This window comes from Sinocyclocheilus rhinocerous, unplaced genomic scaffold (genome assembly GCF_001515625.1).
Source record: "Sinocyclocheilus rhinocerous isolate Xijiao unplaced genomic scaffold, SAMN03320098_v1.1 scaffold62, whole genome shotgun sequence".
Taxonomy (NCBI): domain Eukaryota; kingdom Metazoa; phylum Chordata; class Actinopteri; order Cypriniformes; family Cyprinidae; genus Sinocyclocheilus; species Sinocyclocheilus rhinocerous.
This window is the reverse complement of record NW_015656585.1, coordinates 7,426-34,336: the sequence shown is the minus strand read 5'-3', so window position 1 is coordinate 34,336 and position 26,911 is coordinate 7,426. Positions and strand designations below refer to the sequence as shown.

The 26,911-nt window shown below is 36.5% G+C and overlaps 2 protein-coding genes across 2 annotated transcripts in view; one reads left to right on the top strand and one right to left on the bottom strand.

Annotated features, from left to right (window-relative positions):
• The first annotated feature begins 543 nt into the window (after nucleotides 1–543).
• LOC107720193 (uncharacterized) lies at nucleotides 544–12,279 on the top strand. Its single transcript, XM_016527832.1, has 16 exons — nucleotides 544–658; nucleotides 1,486–1,736; nucleotides 3,159–3,312; nucleotides 3,418–3,607; nucleotides 3,766–3,860; nucleotides 4,749–4,902; nucleotides 4,989–5,107; nucleotides 5,967–6,158; nucleotides 6,244–6,357; nucleotides 6,477–6,532; nucleotides 6,763–6,883; nucleotides 6,983–7,532; nucleotides 8,414–8,574; nucleotides 8,694–8,763; nucleotides 8,870–9,068; nucleotides 11,713–12,279. Exons 1-16 carry the CDS (start codon nucleotides 544–546, stop codon nucleotides 12,136–12,138), a joined length of 2,967 nt encoding a protein of 988 aa, XP_016383318.1. The 3' UTR covers nucleotides 12,139–12,279.
• A 2,576-nt stretch (nucleotides 12,280–14,855) lies between these two features.
• The window catches only part of LOC107720239 (prostaglandin G/H synthase 1-like), a 19,164-nt gene continuing 7,108 nt past the window's right edge, over nucleotides 14,856–26,911 (bottom strand). The window contains exons 5-11 of the mRNA XM_016527877.1: nucleotides 22,980–23,123; nucleotides 22,605–22,786; nucleotides 21,872–21,955; nucleotides 20,698–20,944; nucleotides 18,675–18,961; nucleotides 17,800–17,947; nucleotides 14,856–16,338 (exon numbers count right to left, since the gene is read on the bottom strand). Coding sequence (XP_016383363.1) covers nucleotides 15,992–16,338; nucleotides 17,800–17,947; nucleotides 18,675–18,961; nucleotides 20,698–20,944; nucleotides 21,872–21,955; nucleotides 22,605–22,786; nucleotides 22,980–23,123 — 1,439 coding nt within the window. The 3' untranslated portion in view covers nucleotides 14,856–15,991. The remainder of the gene's footprint in view (nucleotides 16,339–17,799; nucleotides 17,948–18,674; nucleotides 18,962–20,697; nucleotides 20,945–21,871; nucleotides 21,956–22,604; nucleotides 22,787–22,979; nucleotides 23,124–26,911) is intronic.

Below are 26,911 nucleotides of genomic sequence, written 5' to 3'. Positions count from 1 at the left end.
CTACATGGACACGGTGGCAATGAAAGCTTATGTGGTCAAGTACAAACCTTTCCTTACAAGCTTTCTAACTGATCCTCTAAGTACAAAGCGCCTCTGCTCTTTTCATGTTACGATCAGTAAATGGAGGGTTTGCTGCTGTGTGGTGTAAAGTGGCCAGTCTATTGAAGAGAGTAAAGAGGTCTGTAGTACACAAAGGCTGGCTGTGATGATAATAGTGATAATGAAACACAACCAAATTAGGAATATGCGGTGAGAAAGAGAGAGAGGAGGTGCTGCTGCGCTGTGTGAGAGTTGTGATTTGCACTCGTTCTTTGAAGACACGCTCACACTAGTAAATGAGGCACAGCACAAGTATTTATGTTTTGAAATATCTGAACAATTTCGGCTACTTTATGACTGCTATCTGTTTATCTAATGAAAGGCAGTTATGTTGAATCCTGCATTAGTATGAGGCCTTTGGACTGTTTGTTTTGCAGTGCATGAACGCATTTGGTCAGATGAGGAATGATGCTATGGACCATTATCTTCATTTGAAAGGCACAGATGAAGAGGGCTAGCATGTCTCGTCCTGTATGGAGCTCAGTTCAGATGTCCTGTTCACTCTGGCTCCTCCTTCTGTGCTCTTCTATCAGTTTTTATCCTGCTGTGTCTGAATTAGGTGAGTGTAACCTGTGTATTTTGGCTGCAAGTGTGTTTATGTTGTTTTGTTGTATTTTATTCTGCTGAACAGGCCCATAAAAATGCATGTGTGCCATGCAAATGTTTTATACGCTTGCATAATTTTACAAAAGGCTTGCCAAAACATTGTGCTGCTCCACGTGTAGCCTAGCAACGGCGGACTTCAAACTAGCCCTGCTTCCTCAAAGTGATGCCCATTTCAAATGAGATTTAATGTGGTGAAAGGTACACTGAATAGATGGAATAGCTGGCTATTACTTTGCAAACAGTATGCAAATACTAATACAATATATAATTATTTATGCTACAGATGATGCATTGCGTTTTCAGTGCTATATTCTAAAACCTACAGAAGACACCTGACACCACATTCAAATTTGGGATTAAAAATCTAATTTAAACAAAGTTTTACAATTTTGATTTAACTAAAACAAACAAACAAACAAAGTGATGTAAAGTGAATAAGAGTAAGACGCACACTTCTCTTTTTACGCAAATTGCTAGGTTGAAAATATAATTTCTATTAAATTATACTTAAAAAAACAATAATAATAAAAATAGAAAAAAATTACAAAATATGTGGAAAATGTGGTATTTTATGCCAAATGAACATAGTCTCTTGATAATGTGTTTACTGTTTATTTATTTATTTATTGTTCTTTGTCAGAAAATCTAAAATATCTAGCTTCTAAAATAAAACTCTTTATACCCAAGTCAAAAATATTTAGTTTGCTTATAATATTTATTTATTTACTTCATCATTTTATATTCATTTTATTTCCGTGCACACTTTTCTCGTTTGCGCAGTGTTTTCAGTGTTACCTGAAGATGGCGTTGGGATTTTAAATAGCTCTCTGATGCTGCACTGCACAGTGTTTGACTCTGGCTTGAAGGCTCATCTACCAGTGAAATGGGAGAGAGACACTGGAGGTCTGGACAGCAGGATTCATCAGTTGGCCAATGGCTCACTTTTCTTTCCCCACTTAAAAGAGGAAGATTTTGGAAACTATTCCTGCAGTGCAAAGAGAGGCAACAAACAGATTCAGACCACTGTCATGGTCAGCAAAGCATGTATGTATATAGCATGAGTAATTATATTAATGAATGAAATTATGAGAAGAGAGATGATGTTAAAGGGATAGTTCACCCCAAAATGAAACGTCTGTCATCATTTACTCACCCTTATGTCATTTCAAACCTGTATGACTTTTTATTCTTATATATATATATATACATATATATATATAAAAAAAAGAAAACAATAGAAAACAATTCTTTTTCTCCCTTAAATGGTTGGGTGCCGTCAAAATGAGAGTCCAAACTTATAAAAACATCACAATAATCCACGAGTAATCTACACGACTACAGTCCATCAATTAACGTCTTATGAAGTGAAAAGCTTTACATTTGTAATAAAATGGCAGAGTTCTCACCAAAGGAAACCAGATTCAGGTACAGAACTGCAAAACACTTTCACATGTAGTAGTACACACACTGTTAACCCATAAATAATGGCTATAATGAAATAAAACACAATAAACTACATTCTAAAGCTGGATTTAAGTTGACTGCTTTTAAAAGTTAATAACCCTAAAGGCTAATTTATACTTACATGGGCAAACAGGCGTTGTCAAGTTTGTCTAATGTTATGGTAAAATAATATATATTGTTTGGTGATATTTTTCCTGTTAAAGGAATAATAGATGAGTTTCTTTCTTCATAGGAACAGATTTGGAGAAATTTAGCATTACATCACTTGCTCACCAGCGGATCCTCTGTAGTGAATGGGTGCCGTCAAAATGAGAGTCCAAACTTATAAAAACATCACAATAATCCACGAGTAATCTACACGACTACAGTCCATCAATTAACGTCTTATGAAGTGAAAAGCTTTACATTTGTAATAAACAAATACATCATTAAGATGTTTTTATCTTCAAAGTGTGCTTCCCCCTAAAATACCCCTTTTTTATAGAGTCCTCTAATTCTTTCTCTAATTAAAAAGTTTGTCTGCATTAGGAACTGTCTGAAACAAACTGAATAAATATGTTGTTAGATATTGGTGTGAGAAGACAACAGATGATGAACTTTTTCACTGGAGGAAGCATTATTATGGCCTCGGTTTTGGCCAGAAGCAGTGGTTTAAAGACAAAATGCCTTAAGGATAGAATTGTTTCTTACAAACAGCTTTTCACTTCATAAGATGTTGAGTGTAACTCACTTTGGTGAGCAAGTGATGTAATGCTAAATGTCTCCAAATCTGCTTAGATGAAGAAACAAACTCATCTATATGTTGGATGATCTCTATAAGTCTTGACAAATTAGAATTCGGCTATAGTCAAAGAGCATTGTTGATTGGTCAAAACTGTTTGTGGGTGTGGTTTGGGCATGATGTATTTTTTTTATTTGCAGTCAAATGCCAAATGAGTGTAGTGTAGTTCAATCATTTTTATTTACTAAATACTATATATTACCACTAGGGACAGTATGGAGGAGGGAGTCAAAGGAAGACTTCTGGCACTTTGCACATGGCTAACATCACCAAAGCAGACCAAGGAGTCTACATCTGTATCACCCACAATCCTCTGCTGAACATAAGCAAAGGAAGTCAAGCAGCAACTCTGACAGTGCATGGTAAGACAGAGAGATATACAACTCTGATATATTTGACATATTCTGACTTTCTTATTACTCAGTTACTGATATATTAATTCAGGGGTCTTTATGTCTGTTGCACAGGTTCCAGTGTAGACGTAAAGATCATTGAAGGCCCCCAAAATCTTACTGTACCTGTTGAAATGGAAGCTGCACTGCACTGCTTAGTTGAAGGCTTCCCCATTCCCACAGTGCAGTGGTTTAAGGATGGACATCCATTACCCAATTCTTCTAGATGGGATCTGCAGAAGGACGGACAACTGCTGATTTTTCAGTGAGGTTTTTCTATGACAAATCATGAATAAACAAGTGTGAAATTGCAACAACAAAATATATGCATTTTGATATATATCACATCAATTTGAATATTTACAAAATCAAATACTTATAATAAAAGACATTGTGAAACAAGTGTGAAAATCTTGTTCTTAGGAGAGTATTGTCAGAGGATGAGGGCCTGTATTTCTGTGAAGCTCACAATGAGAGGCAGAAAGTGATATCCGAGCCAGCCTACCTCCTGCCTGCAGGTACTTCTTTTTCAGATGAACCCACTTTCATTCCAGGTGGCAGCTGTTCACACCTGTCCTCTATTTAGCATATCCTTTCATCCCTTCTCACACAGTTATGGATTGGATCTTTGTTCTTGAACCTGCCAACCTAACAGTGAGGAAGGGTGAATCTGCGACTCTTTCCTGTAGGCCTCCTCACAGCAGACCCCAAGCACAAGTGTCCTGGTTTAAGAACAACAGACTCCTCCAGACAGGACCGTATTATACTTTTGATCCTACCGGAGACCTGGTCTTCCACAGGTGTGTTGTGTGGATTTGTTTGTTTTCTGCAGTTCATTCTTATCTAATCCAGTTTTTGCTAAACTGTGATGTTTATGTATATTTGTGTATAATACTGCAATTGAATCTTGTAAAATGAGAAAACCATCAAAATGTAAAATATATATTTTAATTGTGAATCTCTGTGTTTCAGTGTACAAGAGACAGACAGTGGATTGTATTTCTGCAGAGCATCTAATTCCCATCTCAAAAGGGCTCTCGCATCGAAAAATATATTCCTGGATGTTCTTGGTAAGGAATTATTTGGCTTTCTTTGAAAGTAACCCCTAATAGATCCCTATTTAAATGTTAACCATTATGAGAATGGTTTAGTCTGAATTATGAAATTGTTATGAAATCATGTAAACCAGGTCTACTGAAACCCTATGATCAGGATTCTTAATCAAATTTGTTTAATTTAATTGGTCATTTCTATCACACCTGTAGTTCTATCATAAACCAATAGGGGTTCACTAACCCATGACTTAAGAAATTGATTGGCTGATCATTTGTGACTTTGTATTCTTCATTATGTTTGCTCAGCTCTCATAATTACTTTCTATGGTCCATCTGACCTTATTATTTCAGAACCTCCATCCGTGACTATCTGGCCGATGATGGTAACGTCTCCTGTAGGAGCTGAAGTGGCGATTCACTGCCAGGTGTTAGGACACCCTGCCCCTTTCATCAAGTGGTCAAAACAGGGCCGGTCTGTCCAAACTGGAGGCAAAATTATCATGAGGTATGTTGTGCATGGAGAGTTTATTAACTATGATTGTAGTTACTGTTTGTTTACCAGTGGTGCTTGCTAATTCATTTTGTTCCCAGGTTAAGAAACACAACACTCTACATTTCATCAGTGAGAACGTATGATGAAGGACATTACACATGCGCAGCCTCCAACACACTGGGTCACGATCAGAAAACCATGACTCTTCGGGTTGCTGGTAAATCTCCCTTTGCGAAAATAGCATACTAGCAAAAAGTACCATGGTACTAACATGTTTTTTGAACATGTACCATGGAATTATTTTTATTTATTTATAGAGGATGTATAAATACATTATTGTAATCATGGTTGCTTTTAGAAGTGATCTAACTTGAAAATAGACCATTAACTAATTCACATTTTATGTGGCAATGCAAAGTTGCAATCTATCAAAATTGTGCTGTGTCATAAACATTATACAGTTAATGGGTAATAGTATAAATTATTATATTCATGGGCTAGTTGATGACCTTAATTGTGCCACACACAGACATCAACATTCACCATGCAAAACATAACAACTGTAAAAATCTAATCTGATAATAAGACTCTGAACATTCAAACAGGTTAAGTTTTGTTGTGCTATAATTCTGACAACAAGCACTGGCAATAAAACTGAAAATAGTAAAACAAAGCAATTGCTTAATTCATTCATGCTGCAATGCACTCTGGGAGTCCGCACAGTACTTGTAGCTGGGAATATACTAAGTATATAATATATATATAATACGTTTTTGCTAAAGATTTTTGGTAAGACTAGTTTTGAATTATGTAGCTCTACATTCTTGTGTAATACCAATTTAATCAGCTTAAGTTAGTGGAACATATAAAAGTGACTAAAATAAATTTTCTTTTGTTTTAATAACTTTTAATTGCCAGTATAACTCAGAAAGGTCAGGTTAACATAACAGATTTTTTTCAGTTAGGCATGATGTTTATTTGCTTGATTTTTAAGGCAAATAGTTTTCTCACTTTTTTAGGTAAAGTCAACTCATTTTCTATTTTAGATCTAATTGTATATTTCTTCTTGTTTTCAGTGAAACCTGTCATTGTTTCCTTCGTTGCATCACTCACTGTCTCAGAGGGATCACCTGTTAGTCTCCCTTGTCGAGCTGTTGGAGATTTTCCTGTCAAATACACTTGGATTAGATCTGCGTCGATACAAAATTCACCAGAACAGTCTGGTTCAAACTCTCCGGTCTCACTCCCACAACAGATACACATTGATGGTTTGTTACAGATTGTAGTTTTATCATATGAAGCAGGTTTTCCCTTGTAGGCCATACTTTAAGTTTTTTTAAAAAATTTTTACAGATAATGGGACATTAGTCATCCCCAACATCCACCGGTCTGATGCAGGGGAATATCACTGCACTGCGGAAAACAGAGTCGGTCAGGATGTGAGAAGTCTCATCATAACTGTAACTGGTGAGCAAAATGCATGAGAACTAAGATTGTTTTAGTTCTCATAGCTCCAGTACATATAAATCAGTTTCATGTTTGCACATCTCGGTCTTATCTAACCAGCCAAATGCTCTAACTTAAAGCTGACTCAGATGTCCCACCTGATAAGGAAGCACTGAGTAAAACGATTATGCCTACTGTGAGTAATGCAATATGCAGAGATAGTCATGTTGGTCCCATCTGTGACATTAGCCTCATAACACGTGACTGACTCTGTGATTGTTTTGTGAGTACTTTGGCATTTTCATCAACATTCTCCACCATTTTGACCATTTTTAATTGTTTAGGCCAGTTGAGTAATACCTTGCAACACCTGCATCCGGTAACAATCATGGATCTGACATTGTGTGTGTTTTTCCAACCTTGCAGGTTCCAGAGATTGAGCAAGAGCTATTTACTAATTCCTTTCTTTATGGTTCAAAGCTTCTGAGTAATACAGAGACAAGTGAATCCCTTCAGCAAACAACTGAAGATTACACAAAGATATCTTGTAAGTCCACCCTTCTTCAATCCACAAATAACATACCTTAGAGAATTTTCTTCTTCTGCAAAACTAAAAAATAATGTTCTTATTCTTTTTTTGGTACAGTGCTAAATGCTTTTGTGGAGGACTCACCAATATACTTGAATCTTGAATCTACCCAAGACACTATAGAGTTAATTTCACTTAAGCCAAGTTACATTAGCATAGGAAGTAATGAAAAAATCAAACATCCCATTCAAACACAAAAACCAACCCCCGTGCCTCTCAAACAAACACCATTTCCCCCACTCAAAGAGACTTTTATACAGGATTCGCATGAACATATGCAACCAACAGAGCAGGCCACAAAACCTCCAGTAATGAATCCAAACACAAACAGCCCTTCATCAGCAGACTCATATTCCCATAAAATTCAGAGCTTTTCCCTGAAAAGTGCCCAGTCCTTTAGCGGACAAACTCAGACTACAGGCTTAACTTTAATGGATGTAGAGAATTTCACTGCCTCGGCTCCTGTGCAAAAGCATCAAAATCAGAGTCAAATCATCAAGCAGTCTGGAGGTACCAAGTCATCGGTGACGAATGACACAGACCTTGTTGAGTCACTCAAGAAAAACACCTCACAGGCCCCTATGAGGACCACTGACAATAAAAACAGGTTGGTGATCAAATGAACGTCTGTGTTAATGAGCTTCTCAGTTCTTTTGGCATTTACAGCAGAGAGAAAATCTCATATTTGCTAATATCAACATTATTATTTTTTAGGTCATTGTTACAGCATAAGATCAATGCATACATACCTTTAAAGTAATTTATTCACAGTAATCTTTGAAACAAAAAACATTATTTCCTTTCATATTTGTAAACACTTATTAAATGTGACAGAATTAATATGTATTTTAAGATATATTCTGTGTAGGCCCTTAAATAATATGACACTACATTTTTTAGACTTTTTTTTTTTTTTTTACATTTTTGTCCTGTACATGTGTAACACAAGATGGAAGACAGTTAAACTGTGTGATTTTGCAATTTCAGAAGAAAGTGATTATTTTAGGTATTTTTATACCGTTTTCTTTTTGGTTTAAATCAATGATGAGCATGCATCAGTATATTTGTGACAGCTTGCAACATGACTTGACAACTTTGTTTCAGCAGTGCCTGAGTACTCTCACGGGACATATTCTCATGGGAAAGTGAGGCATGAGAAATTTTGATTTAGTTCCTTTTGATCTAGGAATTGCTGAAGCATGCTGAAATTGTTTGGTTTCAGGTTGGTTCCTTCAGGCAATGTATTGTGTAACAGTTAACAATTAGTAGAAAATGACAGGCTGTTAACAAAACACATTATTGCACTGGACGTGTAAATGTAAGACCATCTGAAATTATATACATTGATTTTTATGATTTAATTATGGTATTGCTGTGAGGCTTAGAAGGGATTTATGATGTTTCAGTGTCCTGAAATAATTCCTTCTCAATGAACTATAATGGCTTGTTTGAGTTGTGATTTTCATATAACATACCTTTTTTCCTCAGAGAAAAGGAGAAATCCCAAACTTGGTTGCCTGTGATTGAGAAGCATGACATTCCCATTGTGGTTGGAGTTGGTGTTTCGTTGGCCTTCATCTTCATTGCCATGGCCTTTTACTCTCTGGTTCAGAAAAATGATCCTGCAGCTGTACCTACAGGGAGGACAGGTGAGATATAATATATATTCTAAAAATAAACATTGATACTCATTTTACTCACAGACTGTGATGAGTTCATAAATAAGATGTTCACAGAAAAATAATAAAACATTTTTTTTTTCTCATAGTTCCGAGGGGAATAGGTGGGCCTTGCAGGAATGGTGAACGTCTTGCAATGGAAAGGACATACGATAACAAGTTAGTCTTGTTGAGAGCATGTTGAGAGCAATGGTATAATGCCCCTGTCAGCATTGCATTAATTGAATAGTAGTTTTGTAACTGTCTTAATGCTGGCACATTTCAGGGCATTTGAAGATGATAATTTGGTGGCTGTCATTGAGCAAAGCCCCAAAACATCGGAGACAAGAGCGCTCCCAACAGAAGGCAACCCATCCACCTTGATGATGGAACCACCGTCCGATGACTTGCAAGAGGGTGTCCAGTCCACTCAGGACATCCCAGTTATTGTGGAGACTCACCCAGAGCCTAGAGAAGAAGACCAGGTCAGAACATTTATGGTGCTTTTCACCTCTTTAACAAATTTTATTCCAAACCCATGAAGGAGAATATCTTGATACCTGATACTGAATGTCTCTTATGTTCACCAAGGCTGCAAGGCTTGATCAAAAATACAGTACAAAAAGTAACAAAAGTATACAACTGGTTTCTATTTAAATAGGCCTATATCATTTAAAATGTCACATATTCCTTTGATGGCAAAACTGAATTTACAGCAGCCATTGCTCCAGTCTTCAGAAACCATTCTAGTAGGCATTTCTTATTATCAGTTGTGCTGCTTAATATTTTTGAGGAAAGTATGATTCACAGAAGAGCACAAGTTAATGCACATATTAATATTCTGTCATCATTTGCTTACATTTCTTTTAATACCTGTATAACTTTCTTTAAGCTGTACGGTAAAAAATAGTTATTTTAAGCAGAAAAACTATACAATGAAATTTAATAGTGGCTGTCAAGCTACATTTTCAAGTTCAGTTTTTAATGAACAAAGCTATCATATGACATAAATGCATGAGTCATATGAACATTGGTGATACTGACTGAGACTGTAGGTCGGATGAAACCCACCTCTGGGAATACTGTCCTCTGGATAGTATTCCATCATGGCTTTTTAAAAAGGTCTTTGATATTATTGGCCCGAGCATTCAGTCCATTATTAATGGTAGTCTCCATTCTGGTATGATGCGGTTGTCACTGAAACATGCTGTAGTGCAACCTCTTCTTAAAAAGCCAAACTTGGATCGTTCTGTTCTGTCCAATTTTAGATCAATTTCAAAACTGCTGTTTTTATCCAAGGTTTTAGAGAAAATTGTTCTTAGTTTTTTGGACCAAAATGCTGTGTTTGAGATTTTTCAGTCTGGCTTTAAAGCTTACCACAGTACAGAATCTACATTGTTAAAAGTAGCTTACTTAATGATATTTTATTATTAAGTGATTCTGGTCATTCTGTGGTCCTTATGGTATTAGATCTCACTGCAGCTTTCGATACGATTGATCACGGGATCCTTGTTTCACACCTTGAGGAAGTAGTGGGTATTCATGGTGCTGCTCTTAAGTGGTTTAGATCATTCTTATCGAATAGAAGTTTCTCCGTCAATTCAGGTCATGCATTTTCATCTTCTGCCCCGTTAATTTGTGGTGTCCCACAAGGATCCATTCTTGCCCCTATTTTATTTCCTTTATATATTTTACTTTTAGGGACAATATTTCGAAAATATGGGATTTCATATCATTTTTATGCAGATGATAAGCAAATTTATTTGTCTTTGAGGAAAAATCATGTAAATGCTCTGGACTCCCTTGTGAACTGTTTGAAGGAGATTTAAGCCTGGATGTCGGCAAACTTCTTATGTTTTAATGAGAGTAAGACGGAACTTTAACTTTGAACTGTCAAATTTAGGTGAGTTGACCCCTTTTTGTAAACCTGTGGTCAAAAATCGTCATTAAATCTGTTTTTTTTTTTTTTTCATTTTTCATTTCTGATTAGTGGCAAAGGTTTATTAAGGTCTGATTAGTGGCATTTACAGTTTTTATAAACCATCTCTTTCTTTTAAAGATTGTGAGAAGGTGATCCATGCCTTTTTGTTTGCAGGGCTTGATTATTGCAATTCTTTGTATGTGGGTGTCTGCCAAATGGTTCTAAACCGTTTGCAATTACCACAGAATGCTGCCGCTAGGCAGTACCCCGGGGACTTGCAAGTGGGATCATATCTCTCCTATTTTGTCCTCTCTGGGCTGGTTGGCAGTCCAGTACAGGGTTGACTTTAAGCTCCTAGTATGTGTATATAAGTCTTTGAATGGGTTAGCTCCCTTTTACCTGTCAGAGCTCTTACAGGTGCACAAGCCTGTTAGGTCTTTAAGGTCTTCTGACCAGTCTATTTTAATTGTTCAGAGGACGAGGTACAAGCGAAGGGGTGATAGGGCCTTTGCAGTGGCAGCTCCAAAAAGATGAAACAGTCTTCCTTCTCACATTAGAGTTGCTCCTACTGTAAATATTTTTAAAAGATGTCTGAAGGCTCATTTTTTATGTTTAGCTTGCACAAGCCTGTTAGGTCTTTAAGGTCTTCTGACCAGTCTATTTTAATTGTTCAGAGGACGAGGTACAAGCGAAGGGGTGATAGGGCCTTTGCAGTGGCAGCTCCAAAAAGATGAAACAGTCTTCCTTCTCACATTAGAGTTGCTCCTACTGTAAATATTTTTAAAAGATGTCTGAAGGCTCATTTTTTATGTTTAGCTTTGGACACTGCAGTGTGTTGAGGCATTGGTTTTTGTTTGTACTGTTTTTGGTGTTTTATTTGTTTTGATGTTGTTTTCTTTTTGAGGAATTCTTTATTATACAGCACTTTGGTCAACACTCTGATGTTTTAATAGTGCTTTATAAATACACTAAACTGAAACTGAATGCAGCATGATCATTCTTCAAAGTTTCTCCTTTTCTGTTAAATTAATAGATTCATTTTGAAATCACTAGTTTTATTTCTACACATACAGCTTTGCAGTCTTTGGGACTCCAGACATACAAGAAAACATACAGTCTGTGGGAAAATTCACAGCTATAAAGAAAGAAGCAACAGTTACTTGTTTTCTTTTTTTTAACAATTTTCTTTTTTTCCCATTCTGAATTAGTTGGAGACTATATTTGAGGAGGGGAAGGTCACTCCCTCACCACATTCTGACATTCAGCTTCAGTGCATGGAGGACTGGAGGAGCAGAGAGTTTGAACCAGGTCAGGACGCCCCCTCACCTCCTCCAGCCAATCCAGCACCTGCCCAGGAGGAGGGCCTGCGCACTTCTCTTACCCTCCAGACCAGCGATCCCTCCTCAACGCCAGTGCGCCACAGCATCAATATCTCCCACAGTTTCTCTCCCCTCCTGCTGTCCCATTGCGTGTCCCTGGGCATGACCTCTGTGGCTGTGGATGTGCACTTCTACCCTTCGGCCCCTTCAGCAGCCGGCCATCCTCCATGCCCTGCCTTTGGACCCCCAGGCCAACAGGTGAACACCAGGCTGGAGCATGAACTGAATGCACCCTCTGCTAACCACAGTAAATAACAAGAGTGTGAGACAAATGTTGAAGTCACGAGAAAGCTCTTTTTTGAATTGCTCACCTCATAGGGCAAAAGGCAGTTAGGTTAAAGATGGTGCTTATGTTTTTTTTTCTCTCTCTCTCTTTTTTTTTTTAAATGATTGTCAAATTTCCCATGATGAATGGCTGGGTCATATTCAGACGCAGGGAACAATTGCAGGTAACATTTATCATTCATCAGGGTTATAAACGTTGTCTTTCCTCTAATGCCAAGGACTTTATAATACTGTAAGTATTTAAGAGGAATTAAATGTATACATTAATGTATTTATGAAAATTAGATAGTATTCAGTATTTTTTTAAACAGTTCAAATAAGAAATGACTTCTACAAACCTAGCCACAGCATTATATAAAATATTGTTGAAAAAGGTCTCTACAGTAATGGAGAGAAAATGCAAAGGTTTAATAGAACTTAAAGTTGTAAAAAGGTTTTATTTGTGCAACAACTCGACTGTTACTTCTGATTGTGCCAAAGGTTAAACCACCTTACCATTAGCTATTTCTGTGACTTGTATTGTTAAACATTAATCTTAAGATATTGGGAGTATTGTACTTCATGGGCAACCAACTGTTATATCTTGCTTTTACTTAGAAATAAAAGTTACCAATTAATAAAACTAAGTCTCTTGTTGACTTTTTTGAAGTCATGTTTTAAAAAGCTGAGACATAAGTATCCTACCATTTACATAATTTTATTCAGAACAGGTCATGGCATGATAGATTAATTTCTTCATGTGAATTGTTATTGTCTTTATTTACGGCCACAAACTGATGGTTTTGTTAAGATTGCTGGAAATGGTAAAGAGCCATTTAAACATTTGTTGTAAAATTTGCAGTTTTATTTTTATTTTTAAACCTCTTTTGTAAATGATCAGACATACAGGTAATGTCACGGTACTGCTGCTGTGTAGGCAGTGTTGGGAAGGTTACTTTGGAAATGTAATAGGTTACAGATTAAAATGTAATAAGTAGTGTAACTTTTCAATTACTTTATTAAAGTAATGTAACTGATTACATTTGATTACTTTTCTAAATGTCTAATGTTTTAAACTGTTAATCATTTTCAAACATAAACCAGGCAGGGTTAACCTTACAGTAGTACTCAACAGTCAACACTGATTCCTGTCAGACTTTCGAAATCCTTCATCACTTGAATTAAGATTATATTTTAATTTTAAAGGAGACATTGGATGCAAAATTCACTTTTACATGGTGTTTGCATAAATGTATCGTAGCAGTGTGTACACCACCCTACAATGATACAAATCCATTCACTCTTTTTTTTTAATTCCCCAAAAACCTAAACAGTCTCAATTATCCAGCCATTTTGATCTTCTGAGCAGTATGATGTCATATTTGCTCAGGCCACGCCCACAACCACTGAAGTACTGTCTAGTATTAGCATAGTTTCACCCTCAGCTAGTTGTATGAAGTCCATCATTCTCTCCGCGCTTGAACAGCTGTAGCGACAATGTCTTGTAAGCAATGCAGGTGTTTTGTAGTTTTGTGATGTAGAAGAACATAAGAGTGTTAATTTTCTGCTGACATTAGAGCCACTGAGGACGCAGTGCATTAGTTTTGTTTTTGATGGTAATGCACCACCGAATACACGTAAATTAATTTATGTCTTCGCAAATAATTTTACTCCAGACTGCTTTCTGAATGAGGGACAATTCAAGGCATATTTTGTTAAAAAGTTAAAACTCAAGGATAGATCAGCACCCATTGTTTGTGATCCAGCTGCACTTCAGGAAGAAGTAAGTCTCACACTTTATATTTTTGTATGATCATTTGCAAATCGCCTTTGCTCTTCAATGGAAGAGAGGGGCGGGGTGAGCAGAGCTCATTAACATTTAAAGGGACATGCCCCAAAACGAGCCACTGTGAACAGAGCAGTGTAAAAAGGGTGTTGTTTTACATGACCACGGAGGAATTTTCATGAAAACCCTAAATAATTATACCAACTTGTGGAAGATGGGCATCCAATGTCCCCTTTGAAGCCCAGTCACCACAAAATCAGACTTCAAGATCATTCTGAGGTTAAATACATATTTAAAAGAAAAATTTTATTAGCTATGTTACTGTTTTTGAAATCAAATCTTTGCATAGCTATGACAAGAAACACTGTCTGGAATCTAACAATGCCTTGGAAAAAAACAGTCAATCTTAAAAAATGAAGCATAGCTATACATAAACCCATAAATGAAACAAAAGAGTTATCGAATAAGCATGTTCTAAACTCCTGAAACATTGGTGTTTCATATTTTAGAGCAGTCACAGCAATTCATGAAAGAAATCAATTAAATCTGTATGTGGGAGTGTGTGAACAACTCAGATGTAACCCCCATTTGTAAACCTTAACGTTTTCGTAACTAATTTAATTACACATTTTTTCTCAGTAACTGTAACTGATTACAGTTACATTTATTTTGTAATTAAATTACATAATTCCATTACATGTAACTTGTTACTTCCCAACACTGTGTGTAGGAGTGTGGAGCAAAGAGACGTAGGAGAATTTTACTAACTTTAATAATCAAAAGGAAACAGGAAAACACACGTAGCAAAGGTTGACATGAACAATTCCAGACCAGGGAGAACAGAACGGGCTCGAACTCAAATAGGGCAGATAACGAGGGGCAGACAGGTGAGGAGGATAACTAATAACAAGGAACAGGTGACTACTAATAATGGGAACAGGAACCAAACCAAATTAGGACAAACAGGAACATACACGTGACAGGTAAATTTCTTTTTGACATATACTGCAGAAAAATCTCAGTAATGGTGCTACAAATTACTATATTTTGCGTGGAAAATATACAGGAATATTATGAGGTTACATTCATTCATGTCAAAGATAATAAATGAATACAACAGTGAACACTGTAAAAAAGAAAAAAACACTGGCCATCTCAGATCCACAGTTCAAGGCAAATTACTTATTTCAAGTTGAACAGTGCATTGGAATTTACTTAGCAGAACAGACTATGAGGCAGCAAATACAATTCATTTTTTCAGCATAAACATAAAGTGGACGGAATACTTTTTTTTTTCTTTGACTATGAATTAAAGCTAAATGTTTATTTGGCCTGTGATGGACAGGTCATCTGTCCACTCAGTGGGATAGACTACAACGATTTTATATAGGACAAGCGGTTTGAAAAATGGATGGTTGTTTGGCAATATGAGTGCCAGTAAACAAATGTTTCTATAAGACTGAATCAACCTGATGATTTAAGGTTACACCATTTTTAAGGCTTAGATCAAGTAGGCTAAGTAACAAATAAGGCAACAAATGCCCATATTCACTGTCTAAAGTGAATTGTCTTCTGAATATTAATTCTTCAGTATGGAGCAAGAAATCACCAACCTTTTAGTCAATTCTCTTACTTATCCTTTAAGCTCCACCCCCTTTAGTTATGAGATTACCATAAACAGCATGATTTTCATTAAAATATGCTCTTAAAGCAGGTGGGAATGTATTGTGGGATTGTATTATAAAAGAACAAAAGCTGGCAGACGGCAACAGTTGCTTAAGTAACGTTTTTATGGCAGGGCTTAGCAAAGGGTCAGTTAAATCCATAAAATGCTCATGTATGTTGTAATAAGCATTCTGTCATAATCCAAAAAATTTTAATGATATTATAATACTATGAAAATTAATTCTTCAGTCACCTTGTTACAAATAACAAGTCTAATAATTGTCATTACTAATTCAGTTCTGATTTACACGATAATTCATTGTCATTTGCATCTGTAATTAGAAGTCAAAATTTTGATCAGCGATTTAAAACAGATTCCAGAAGTACATTGTGCTAAAGTTCACCGTGAGATGTCCTCTGGTGTTTATATTCTGGTGGAGGAGTATGGAAAGACACATACGGACACCATTTTGTATTGAGGCAAACCAGTTTCTTCAAAGTAGCAGAGTTTACTATATCAAAACCTGTCTTCCCCCCAAATGTACTGGGCTTCCAGTACTCAGGGGAGCAAATAGGATTTCCCATGAGGCCTTTTAGGGAAAATGGGGCCCCCATTTCCACCATGCTTTCACCAAATATCGCACCAGATCGTGTATTCTCTAGCAAAAGAGCTGGGTAGAACTCCAGAGCATCAATATCACCATACAGTTCCTCTAGTTCTTTAGCCATCTCTTCTTCTCCTGTAAAACATAAATACATAAATATGTGGCCTGGTGGACAGTTCATGTGTTGTGTGATAACCAACCACTCACATTGTTTAAACATGAAAAATGGAAATTAGCTTAAAATATATTTACCCTCAGCCCACATCAAAATCTGCTAACATATTTGTTTAGAACTGTTTTGGACTGTTTTCACTTATAAACAATGCTTGGTGTGTGCATATAACTCTCTGGATTCAGACAAATGACTTCTCACTGGAGAAAGTATTATGGACAGATGACTCATATTTTAGATAGAAGCAACAGTATGAAGTTAAAAACGTATTAATGATGGATTTGTTTATGACAAACACAGCTTTTCACTTCACAAGATGTTCATTGATGGACTGGAGTCGTGTGGATTACTTGTGAATTATTGTGATGTATTTATCAGCTGTTTGGACGGCACCCATTCACTGCAGAGCATCCATTGGTGAGCAAATGCAGTAATGCTTAATTTATCAAACATATGTTGAAATGAAGAAGCAAAATCTATATCTTGGATGGCTACAGTAAATTTTCAGCAAATTTGCATTTTTGGAATAATCCAGTGTTTAAAGGGGTCATCGGATGCCCATTTTCCACAAGTCGATATGATTCTTTAGGGTCTTAATAAAAAGTCTATAACATGCTTTGGTTAGAATTTCTCAATGGTAGTGTAAAAAATACCCTTTTTACCCTGTCAAAATCAGCTTTGTTTTCAGCAAGCCGTTTTAGTGCATGTCCCTTTAAATGCTAATGAGCTCTGCTCTCCCCGCCCCTCTCTTCCGTGGGGTGACGAGCCGTTCTCATGAGACTGTTTACTTTAGTTTATTATTACATCCAACAACAGAACACCTCAATCGCTTAGGAGCCATTCTTGTCTACTGCTCCAGCGTCGAAACAATGGCGGACTGATTGATGACAGCTCACTCAGGGCGGGTCTAAGGTAAGACGGCAGTCCAGTCTGTGCTGAAACGCTACTGTCAATCAAACAATCGTGGGACGGCCTGGAACTGTGTGACGTCACACAGACAGGCATCTGAGAATGGCTTGATATGAGAAAGGGGAAATGATTTAATGAGATAAAAAAAACAACACTGGGTGAATCTTTATCATTATAGGGTGGTTGTGTACACACTGCCAACACACATTTCAGTTCAAACACCTTGTAAAAGTGCATGTCGCATCCGATGACCCCTTTAAAGCTTGACCCTGAATTTTCAGCATGTTCTCATAAATACATGAGAAACAAACTCATCTACTCTATCTTGGATGGCCTGAGGGTAAATACATTGTTGAGCTAATTTTCATTCAAAATGATAAATCTGTTACATTGAGAAAAAAGTGCACAGTGAAGAAATCACAAGAAGCTCTTTACAGGCATCAGTGATGATGACTTGTTTTCCCTTGTGATTTTAATTAGAAAATGAAGCTTTAAAATTGGTAGAACAATCATACCTGTCAATTCTGAGAATGACGTGTAGGGTTTCAGATTGAATCTCTTGCGATATTCATTAAAGGGCCGAAGTCGAAGCTCCCTTGATTCAATGATGACCCCCTCAGCTACTTTGAGCACCACTGGGTGAATATTATGACCACCTCCAATCTGCCACGACACAAAGAGATTTATGATTAAAAATACAAAAGAAGCCCTCTTTAACCTATCTATTAAAAATAAGGTCAACATCAGTTCAGGTTTTACAGAGCTTTTTTTGTTGATATTCTGCAGGCACATATTTGGTGTGATCCTACTCATAAGCCTGATTATGGTATGATGAAAAAGACTTACTGTTTATCTAAAAGAAATCCTCCTGTCGTATCAGTTTCTCAGCAACATATCAATCAGATTAAACCTCACACTTTAACTGTAAACACTGCAAATATTTCTGCCTAAACCTGCTCAGTTAATCTCTAGTTTACTTGAAGAGATATTCCACCCAAAAATGAAAATTCTCTCATCATTTCCTCACCATCTTGCTGTCCCAGATGTGTAAGGCTTTCTTTCTTTTGTGAACACAAACTGAGGTTTTTTATAATTTTTGGGTGGAATATTCCTTTAGGTTCTTGAGAACTCTTCCACGTCCCCCTGCGATAAAACACTCACAGACAAGTTTCAATAGATGAGCGTGGTAAACTCATCGGAAATGACCCTTGAAATGACAAAAACAGACTAAGGCTTAAGAACCTACAATATACTAACTTCCTTAAGGAAATGTAGCCCAGACACAGCCCAAGGGTCATTGCACCTCATTATGAAACAGGGTTTCTTTGTTTCTCTTTTGGAGCAGATGTTTAAGTCATTAACCCCCCCACAGCCCTCATGGTGCTATTACCTGTCCCGCGGGTTGGGTTGAGAAGGCCTCAACCAGTTTCTCCACCCCGTAGTGGGTGAGGACAGAGGTGTTGAAAATGAACTGAGGGTAGTGAATGTCTTCTCCATCGATTTGGAAGCTGTCAGGCATGAGCGGGTGCCAGTGGTAAAGCTGATTGAACTCCACAGCAATGCGGTTCTGGTACTGGAACTGTGAGGTGAACAGCAGCGTGGGATCAAAGTTGAGCTTCAGCCGGTAACCACTCAGATGCTGCACATAGTCCTCGATCACAATACGAATGGTCTCACCTTGAGTTAATGGAGTCAAAATTTTACAATACAATTTTTTTTTAATTAGTAAATACAAACATTATGTAAAGAGTGTTGCACAGTGGAGAACTGTAAGCACTTTTGTAAAACTATTTTACAAAGATATTCAGGGTTTGAAAAAAAAATTTAATTTGTAATTTAATCATATAATTAAATATAATATAATACAAATACACATACTATTCATAAAAGAACAAGGCACCAGGGTTAAAGAAAATTCAGGATTTTCAATTCATGAGTTCTACAATAATTTTATGTAATGTTTTTACTAAATATATATATATATACAGTGGGTACGGAAAGTATTCAGACCCCCTTAAATTTTTCACTCTTTGTTATATTGCAGCCATTTGCTAAAATCATTTAAGTTAATTTTTTTTCCTCATTAATGTATTCTGTGTTTTTCTGTCAATATGGGGTGCTGTGTGTACATTAATGAGGAAAAAAAATTAACTTAAATGATTTTAGCAAATGGCTGCAATATAACAAAGAGTGAAAAATTTAAGGGGGTCTGAATACTTTCCGTACCCACTGTATATATATATGTATGTAATCATTTTTATATAATAAATAATTATATCTTTTTTTATTTTAGTATAATTTTATATCATTTCATATAATATAAACTAGTGCTGTCAAACGATTAATTGGGATTAATCGCATCCAAAATAAAATTTTGTGTTTACATAATATATGTGTGTGTACTGTGTATATTTATTATGTATATATAAATACACACACACACACATGCATGTATATATTTAAGAAGAATATGTTACGTTTATATATTAAATATATTTATATATGATATAAATTATATGAATATAAATATATACATGTAAATACATGCAAATATTTACAAAATATATACTGTGTGTGTGTATTTATATATACATAAATATACAATTATGGGGAAGTCGTGGCCTAACGGTTAGAGAGTCGGACTCATAACCCAAAGGTTGCGGGTTCGAGTCTCGTACCAGCAGGGATTGTAGGTGGGGGGAGTGAATGTACAGCGCTCTCTCCCACCTTCAATACCATGACTGAGGTGCCCTTGAGCAAGGCACCGAACCCCCAACTGCTCCCCGGGCGCCGCAGCATAAATGGCTGCCCACTGCTCCGGATGTGTGTTCACGGTGTGTGTGTGTTCACTGCTGTGTGTGTGTGCACTTTGGATGGGTTAAATGCAGAGCACTAATTCCAAGTATGGGTCACCATACTTGGCCACATGTCACTTCAAAAACTTTTATTTTGGATGCGATTAATCGCGATTAATCGTTTGACAGCACTAATATAAACTAATAATAATAATTGTATTTTTATAAAAATTATACATAAAATTTTAAATATTAAAAAAATATTTAAAAAAAACAACACAATTAAAGAGCAATTAAACTTTTTTTTGCACTTGTAACTTGTAATTCTTAATCCTAATCCAAATTTTAATTGAAAATTTTAATTCAAATTTACAGTTCTGCATCCTATTCATTTCAGTTCAAATTCAGGAACTGGACCTGGAATTTAAATTGCATTCTTATGTAAATTATAAGTACATAAGTACATTATTTTCAATGTAATATATATTTTAATGTATTCTCTCAACATATTTATTGTAATATGCCCATTTTGATATTAATTTTTGTAACAGTCATATATTATATCAACCAAAGGTTCCCAAGCAAAATAAAAGCCACAGGATCTGAGGAAATCTGTACCTATAATAATGAGCCTGGTGGTCTGAAACAGCTGCTCATCCCCCCAGGTAGGATGTTCTTGTTTCAGGATATCACACACACGGTTGTGCTCACGCAGCCACAAGGTGGCGTACATACTGAGACCCGGCAGCAGGCCAAACACTTCTTGCCCAATGGCCAGCTGCTGCTCCGGTGGGACAGACGGCGGGTAGCTCATTTTGACCGGTGCATCTAGCACTGTGGGGGGATACATCTCACCATTGACCACCTACATCAGAGCCAAACAGAAAAAAATATTGTAAAATGTTGTAATGTTTTCTCTTATCTCTTTGCACTACCAGTAATAATCAAAGAAATGGCATTCTTTTGAGCTTTCGCTTCATCAAAGAATCCAGAAAAAAATGTATCATGCTTACCACAAAAATATTAAGCAGCACAACTCTTTTTTCAACATTGATAATAATAAGAATGCTTCTTGAACACCAAATTTCTGAACAATCATGATACTGAAGACTGGAGCTGGCTGCTGAAAATTCAGTTTTGCCATCACAGGAATAAATTACATTTTAAAATAAAGCAAAACAGAGAACAGTTATTTTAAATTGCACTAAAATTTCACAATATTACTATTTTTATTGTATTTCTTGATCAAATGAGACTTCCTTTCCTGGAATTTCTTTAAAAGGTTACTATTAGTGAACTATATGGCCTAATCACACTAGAGACTAGACTAAACACAGTGTGCACCATCTTAAATGACATCACTGAGGCTTAACAAAAACCACGTTCACACCCACAATCCTGCGGCCACACTATGAGGTTATCCACACAGACATTCAGAAGGAAATGCTTGCACATAGCTGCAAAATGAAGCAACTGAAAATGCACAGGGCCTCATTCATGAAACACGAGCAGAAAGAATCTGTATATATCATTTGTAAAACAGGTAAATATGATTCAGGATAAACTGTTGTTTTATGGTATAAGTGATAAAAGTGAAGCTATTGGAATCTAAGAGATCCACTGTAATCCTCAGAATGATAGATCATATTTACATGTTTTACAAATATGTACACATGAATTCTGCTTGTCTTTCTAAAATGAGAAATGAACAGAATGACATATCACATTTACTTGGAGACATGCTCAGCCTAGCACGACAAAGCATGCCTGATGTTTAACTGGTGAACGGTACCTGGTACTTCAACTTCCCGTCTTTGTGCAGTCTGAGGTCCAGCTGGCGATCAAGAGTATCTCCATAAACGTGTCCAGCATCCACCTAGTTTTCAAAATGCAATCAAATACAGACACTCTTAATAAACTCTAATAATACTGTACAAAACTTCATTATTCAAAAAAAGTTTTGTGTTTTTCCCAACACTTACACAAACTTTCACAAAAAAAAGTTACAAAAATGTCACTGGTGCGGTACCATTTCAAAAGATACTAATATGTTCTTTTAAAGTACTGATATGTACCTTCAAGGAATTAATATGTACCATTTAGGGTTAAAAAAAGTACAAAGATACACCCCACAAGTGACAGTTTTGTTCTGTTTTTTCTGAGTGTACTGTACAACACACAATTGAAACAATCAATTATAACTTCCTGTAAATAGTATGTAAAATTATGCTTGTGTGCTAACAATGAGATAAATATTTGTTGACCCTTCCCCCATTCCTTCCAACACTATATGTAACACGAGTGTTGACTTGGTTCCTGCTCATCCCACTGTGAAAAAACAGCATTAAGTTATTTCTCTGCCCAAGAAGGACTTCAGTGTCCAAGAGAAACATTTTATCATCTCTCTCATTAACAAAAACCATCTGCACAGACTTTTAAAAGCTCTTTCCTGCAGGCAGAGCCATCAAAAACTGTATTTGATTGGTTAAGAGATAAAATGTTCAATTGTAAAAACTGTGACTCACCCCATGAGCCAGACCTTTTGTGAACCCAAGTCCAATGTGGTTGTGAGTCTTAAAAAACTGGTGCGTGAAGTGCTGAGCGAAAAATGCAAACATTAAATTTGTTCCCTGTGGGTCTGGTCTGAAATTCCGCCTTAACAGGAACTTCTCTGCCAGAAGCTTGGGGTCTGGAAGCTTCATTTTTCCTGAGAGACACATGGAATGGTTTTACCACAGCCTCAGAAGACAAGGTATTTCCGGTGACTTTAGTATACTACTGATATACTTGGAGCATTTTAATATCGCTTCTTATGAGGAAAAATGCATTTTCAGTTCATGCATCTTTCAGAAGGAAGAGGCACTAGTGATTTGGGGTAAATTTTGATTATAGTCTCTTACCTTTGGTTCCCATTGGCAAGGGGCAGTCCTGAGGGACTGGGGGAAGAATTCTTGTGTAGTAGGTGATGTTGGAATACGCTTCCCAGTTCAAGTAGTCATATTTGGAATTGTACGTCGGGGGACTTGGGATTAAGTTGGCTCTCACTGTAATGGGAAAGAACATTTAAGAACACCATCAGACAAAATAATATCTAGAAAAACACTGAAACAAAGGCCAGAAATTATGCATAAATTTTATTTGCTGTCATATATATCTCTAGATCTTAGTCAACCACTACACAAAACCTTTTCCTACTATTTAACAGTTATTTTCTCTGGTTGAAAGTCAACTTAAAAACATCAAAGATTTTACTGACTCTGGACTGTGCAAATATTTATGTGATAGATTTCTTGCACATTTACCTCCCCAGCTATGGGTGTACAGCCAAAAGATTTCCAACAAACAAATAATTTGCAACATAAAAGCCTAGCAAAGATAAGATACAGCATTGCGTAATCTTCAAATACAGCTGTGGTTTTCAAAATTAAGGGTGGAGGTATTGTAAGGGAGCACAGGAGACTCCTAGTTTCCAACTTTCATTCACTTTCACACATTCAAATCTGAGTGTAAATTATACATGTGAGAACCAGTAAGGTTTGAGTGCAGTGTCTTCTGCTCTGCCTTCTACTCCTTATATGGTGTTGAGTGTACAATTAGGTTTTTTGTAAGCGATGACAAAATTACATTTCAGTCTGTTTTCAAAATAAAGTAATCAACTGACTTCAGATAACTTGGAAAAATGCACACAAATCAATAGCACATGGGCTACTTTTATGGTACCTTTTATCAAGTCAAGTCACCTTTATTTATATAGTGTTTTATATAATACAGATTGTTTTAAAGCAGCAGTATAATTTTGTATGCAACACAGATAATATATAGTAAATAACAAAACAATGTTTTTTTTTTGTTTTATTCATAATGAAATTTATACTCTTCACTGAAACAACAAAATAGTGAAAATAGGACCTTCTTTATATTAAGTGTTTAACTACTTTTTACTAACATTTAAAATAATAATTTAGTATACCTACCCTTACACATATCCCACCTCAAAAGCAGCAAGTGTTTTTCAATAAAACATGAACACATAAGCACATTATACCTAATAATACATGTATACACTGTAAAAAATGACCATGAATTTAACGGTAAAAGACTGTAAAAATGCTACAGTAAAAACCTGTTAAATGGTTAACGGTAAATTCCCCTACTATATACAGTGAAAAACTGTATTGGACATTACATGTAATTTTACGGTAGTATACCATTTTTGGAAGTGAAAAAGACAATTTGTGAATAACCGTAAATTGACATTCCCAGAATTCCCTGCGTTACATTTCAAATTTGACGTGACCTGACATGTGACATGTGGCCAAGTATGGTGACCCATACTTGGAATTAGTGCTCTGCATTTACCCATCCAAAGTGCACACACACAGCAGTGAACACACACACACCGTGAACACACACCCGGAGCAGTGGGCAGCCATTTTTGCTGCGGCGCCCGGGGAGCAGTTGGGGGTTCGGTGCCTTGCTCAAGGGCACCTCAGTCGTGGTATTGAAGGTGGGAGAGAGCGCTGTACATTCACTCCCCCCACCTACAATCCCTGCCGGTACGAGACTCGAACCCGCAACCTTTGGGTTACGAGTCCGACTCTCTAACCATTAGGCCACAACTTCCCCATGATGTTTTTCACGACTTGTTTGATGTTTTTTTGTTGAAATAACTATGTTTCTTCTTAGTTTTTTTCTTATCAGTTTTGTATATTAGGGTTGTGTGTTACACCTAATGTTGTTAAATGAATGTTTATTGCATTATTTCAGTTTCATGTGTGTTACCATGATTGTGTTTAGTGTTTGTGTGAATGACACTGTGCACCTTCTATATATGTTATTATTTAAAAGCTGCTTGTGATGGGCTTTGGTTCATCATGTGACTTTCTCATCACCACCTGCATTTGGTGGTTATCAGTGTATTACAAAGGTACAAAACAGATTTCAGTACTTCAGTAGGTTGGTATATTAACATTATATCAGTTAATGAAATTACGGTATTTAACTGTTAATTTAAGTTAAAACCGTAAAACGCTACTGTATTTTTTACGGTAAAATTCCGGCAACCACAGCTGCTGTTTTTTTACCGTAAATTTTACGGAATTTTTTTTTTACAGTGTACATTTTGATGTAAATACATTGTATAAATATAAAGTGGAAAGGAAATGTTTTTCACACAGCAGGTATTCAATAAACATGCAGCTAATATTGTGGGTAATATGGAGGTGCATAAAAGTTTTACTAATTTAAAAGGGAGGTATCAACAAAAAAATTGAGAAACACCTTCACACAGGTAGCCTTATTCTGAACTAACTTGCTCTCTATTACACTTTCCTGGAACAATACCTCAGGATATTCAGTACCTTGGCTCGCACCAGGAAATCTTTTGGCCCACAGCAGTGTGAAGAACATGAGGAATTTGAGGGCCTCTTGCAGAGTACATGAGCGTTGCCATGGCAAGTGGCGGCGGGGCTCGAAACGAGCACAGATTGAAATGATAGCCTCCTGTGACTCTGGTGTATCTTGCAACCACATTTGCATTACATCAAGTCTAACTGACTTGAATGTCTTTACAGGAAAACACTGCAGAGCGCCAACTGGGAGGAAATGATGAAAAAGGGGCTGTACATTAGAAAAGGGGCCACATAAAACAAAGCAGTGACTGAGTAAATAAGGGAAGGATGCTGAGTTAAAGGAGACTCCCTTTACAAGAAAAGAAAAACAACTAGGCCAAATTCATTCACACCCTGCCATTTGCTCTGACAACCACTGCAGAGTACGATAAATCACAATAATCGAAAGCCCTGGTCAGACACACCACTATCTGAACTACATCCAAGCCATTTCGATTACAGACAGTTTTGCCAAAGCAAAGAAAATGGACAACATCTAATCTATCGACCAAGACAGTAAACAGAATTTCTGTCTAAACTACACGTGTGGTCTGAAAGTAGTTACTCAGCCAAAGACTTCAATGTCTGTGCTGATAAAACATTGATGTTTACACTCTGTGAGTGAACTTATTCTCCTCTTTCCCTAAAAAAGTCTTGAAGACCAAGCTTAAGAAGTTTTTACACTGGAACAGTGGCTGAGCAAATTGAAAGCTGGAGTTGAATCACCCCATTCAATGTATTTCGCCATTATGCTAACCTGGAAATGAGTAAGCATTTTGCATAATCCTGAGGTCAGTGGGTTTTCTAAATTGGTTTTGGTTAAATTGCTGAAATAAGGTCTGTGGTTAACACAAGCTCAAGATATTTTCGTTTTGTTTTATTTTATGACATAAAATACAACAGTAATACCCCACTTGTGATTTTTGCGAACAGGTAAACTCATCTAGGCCGCTTTTTACAAACTGTTAATAATCATGCTCTTGCAAACTATTTTAAATCAAAATAGTATTTTGTAAATTTTCCAACTGTTTGAATAGGCGTGGAGGATTGTAGACTCGGAAGTAAACACCCACTGCTATGATTGTCTAACAGTTGTGTATGTGTTACAGCCTGCGTCCTTCACAGATAGACACTGCTGTGATTTAGGTTAAAAACGCATAAATACTTAGTACTTATCAAACGATCTGTAATAACAAAGTAATAGTGACCAGGTAATAGAAACTCACACTTGTGTGGTGCGACATTACTGTCGAATCCAATATAGTCGACACAGCATCATCGTTTAAAGGGGTCATATGACGTTGCTAAAAAGAACATTATTTTGTGTATTTGGTGTAATGCAATGTATTTATGCGGCTTAAGGTTAAAAAAACACATTATTTTCCACATAATGTACATTATTGTTTCTCCTCTATGCCCCGCCTTTCTGAAATGCGTCTATT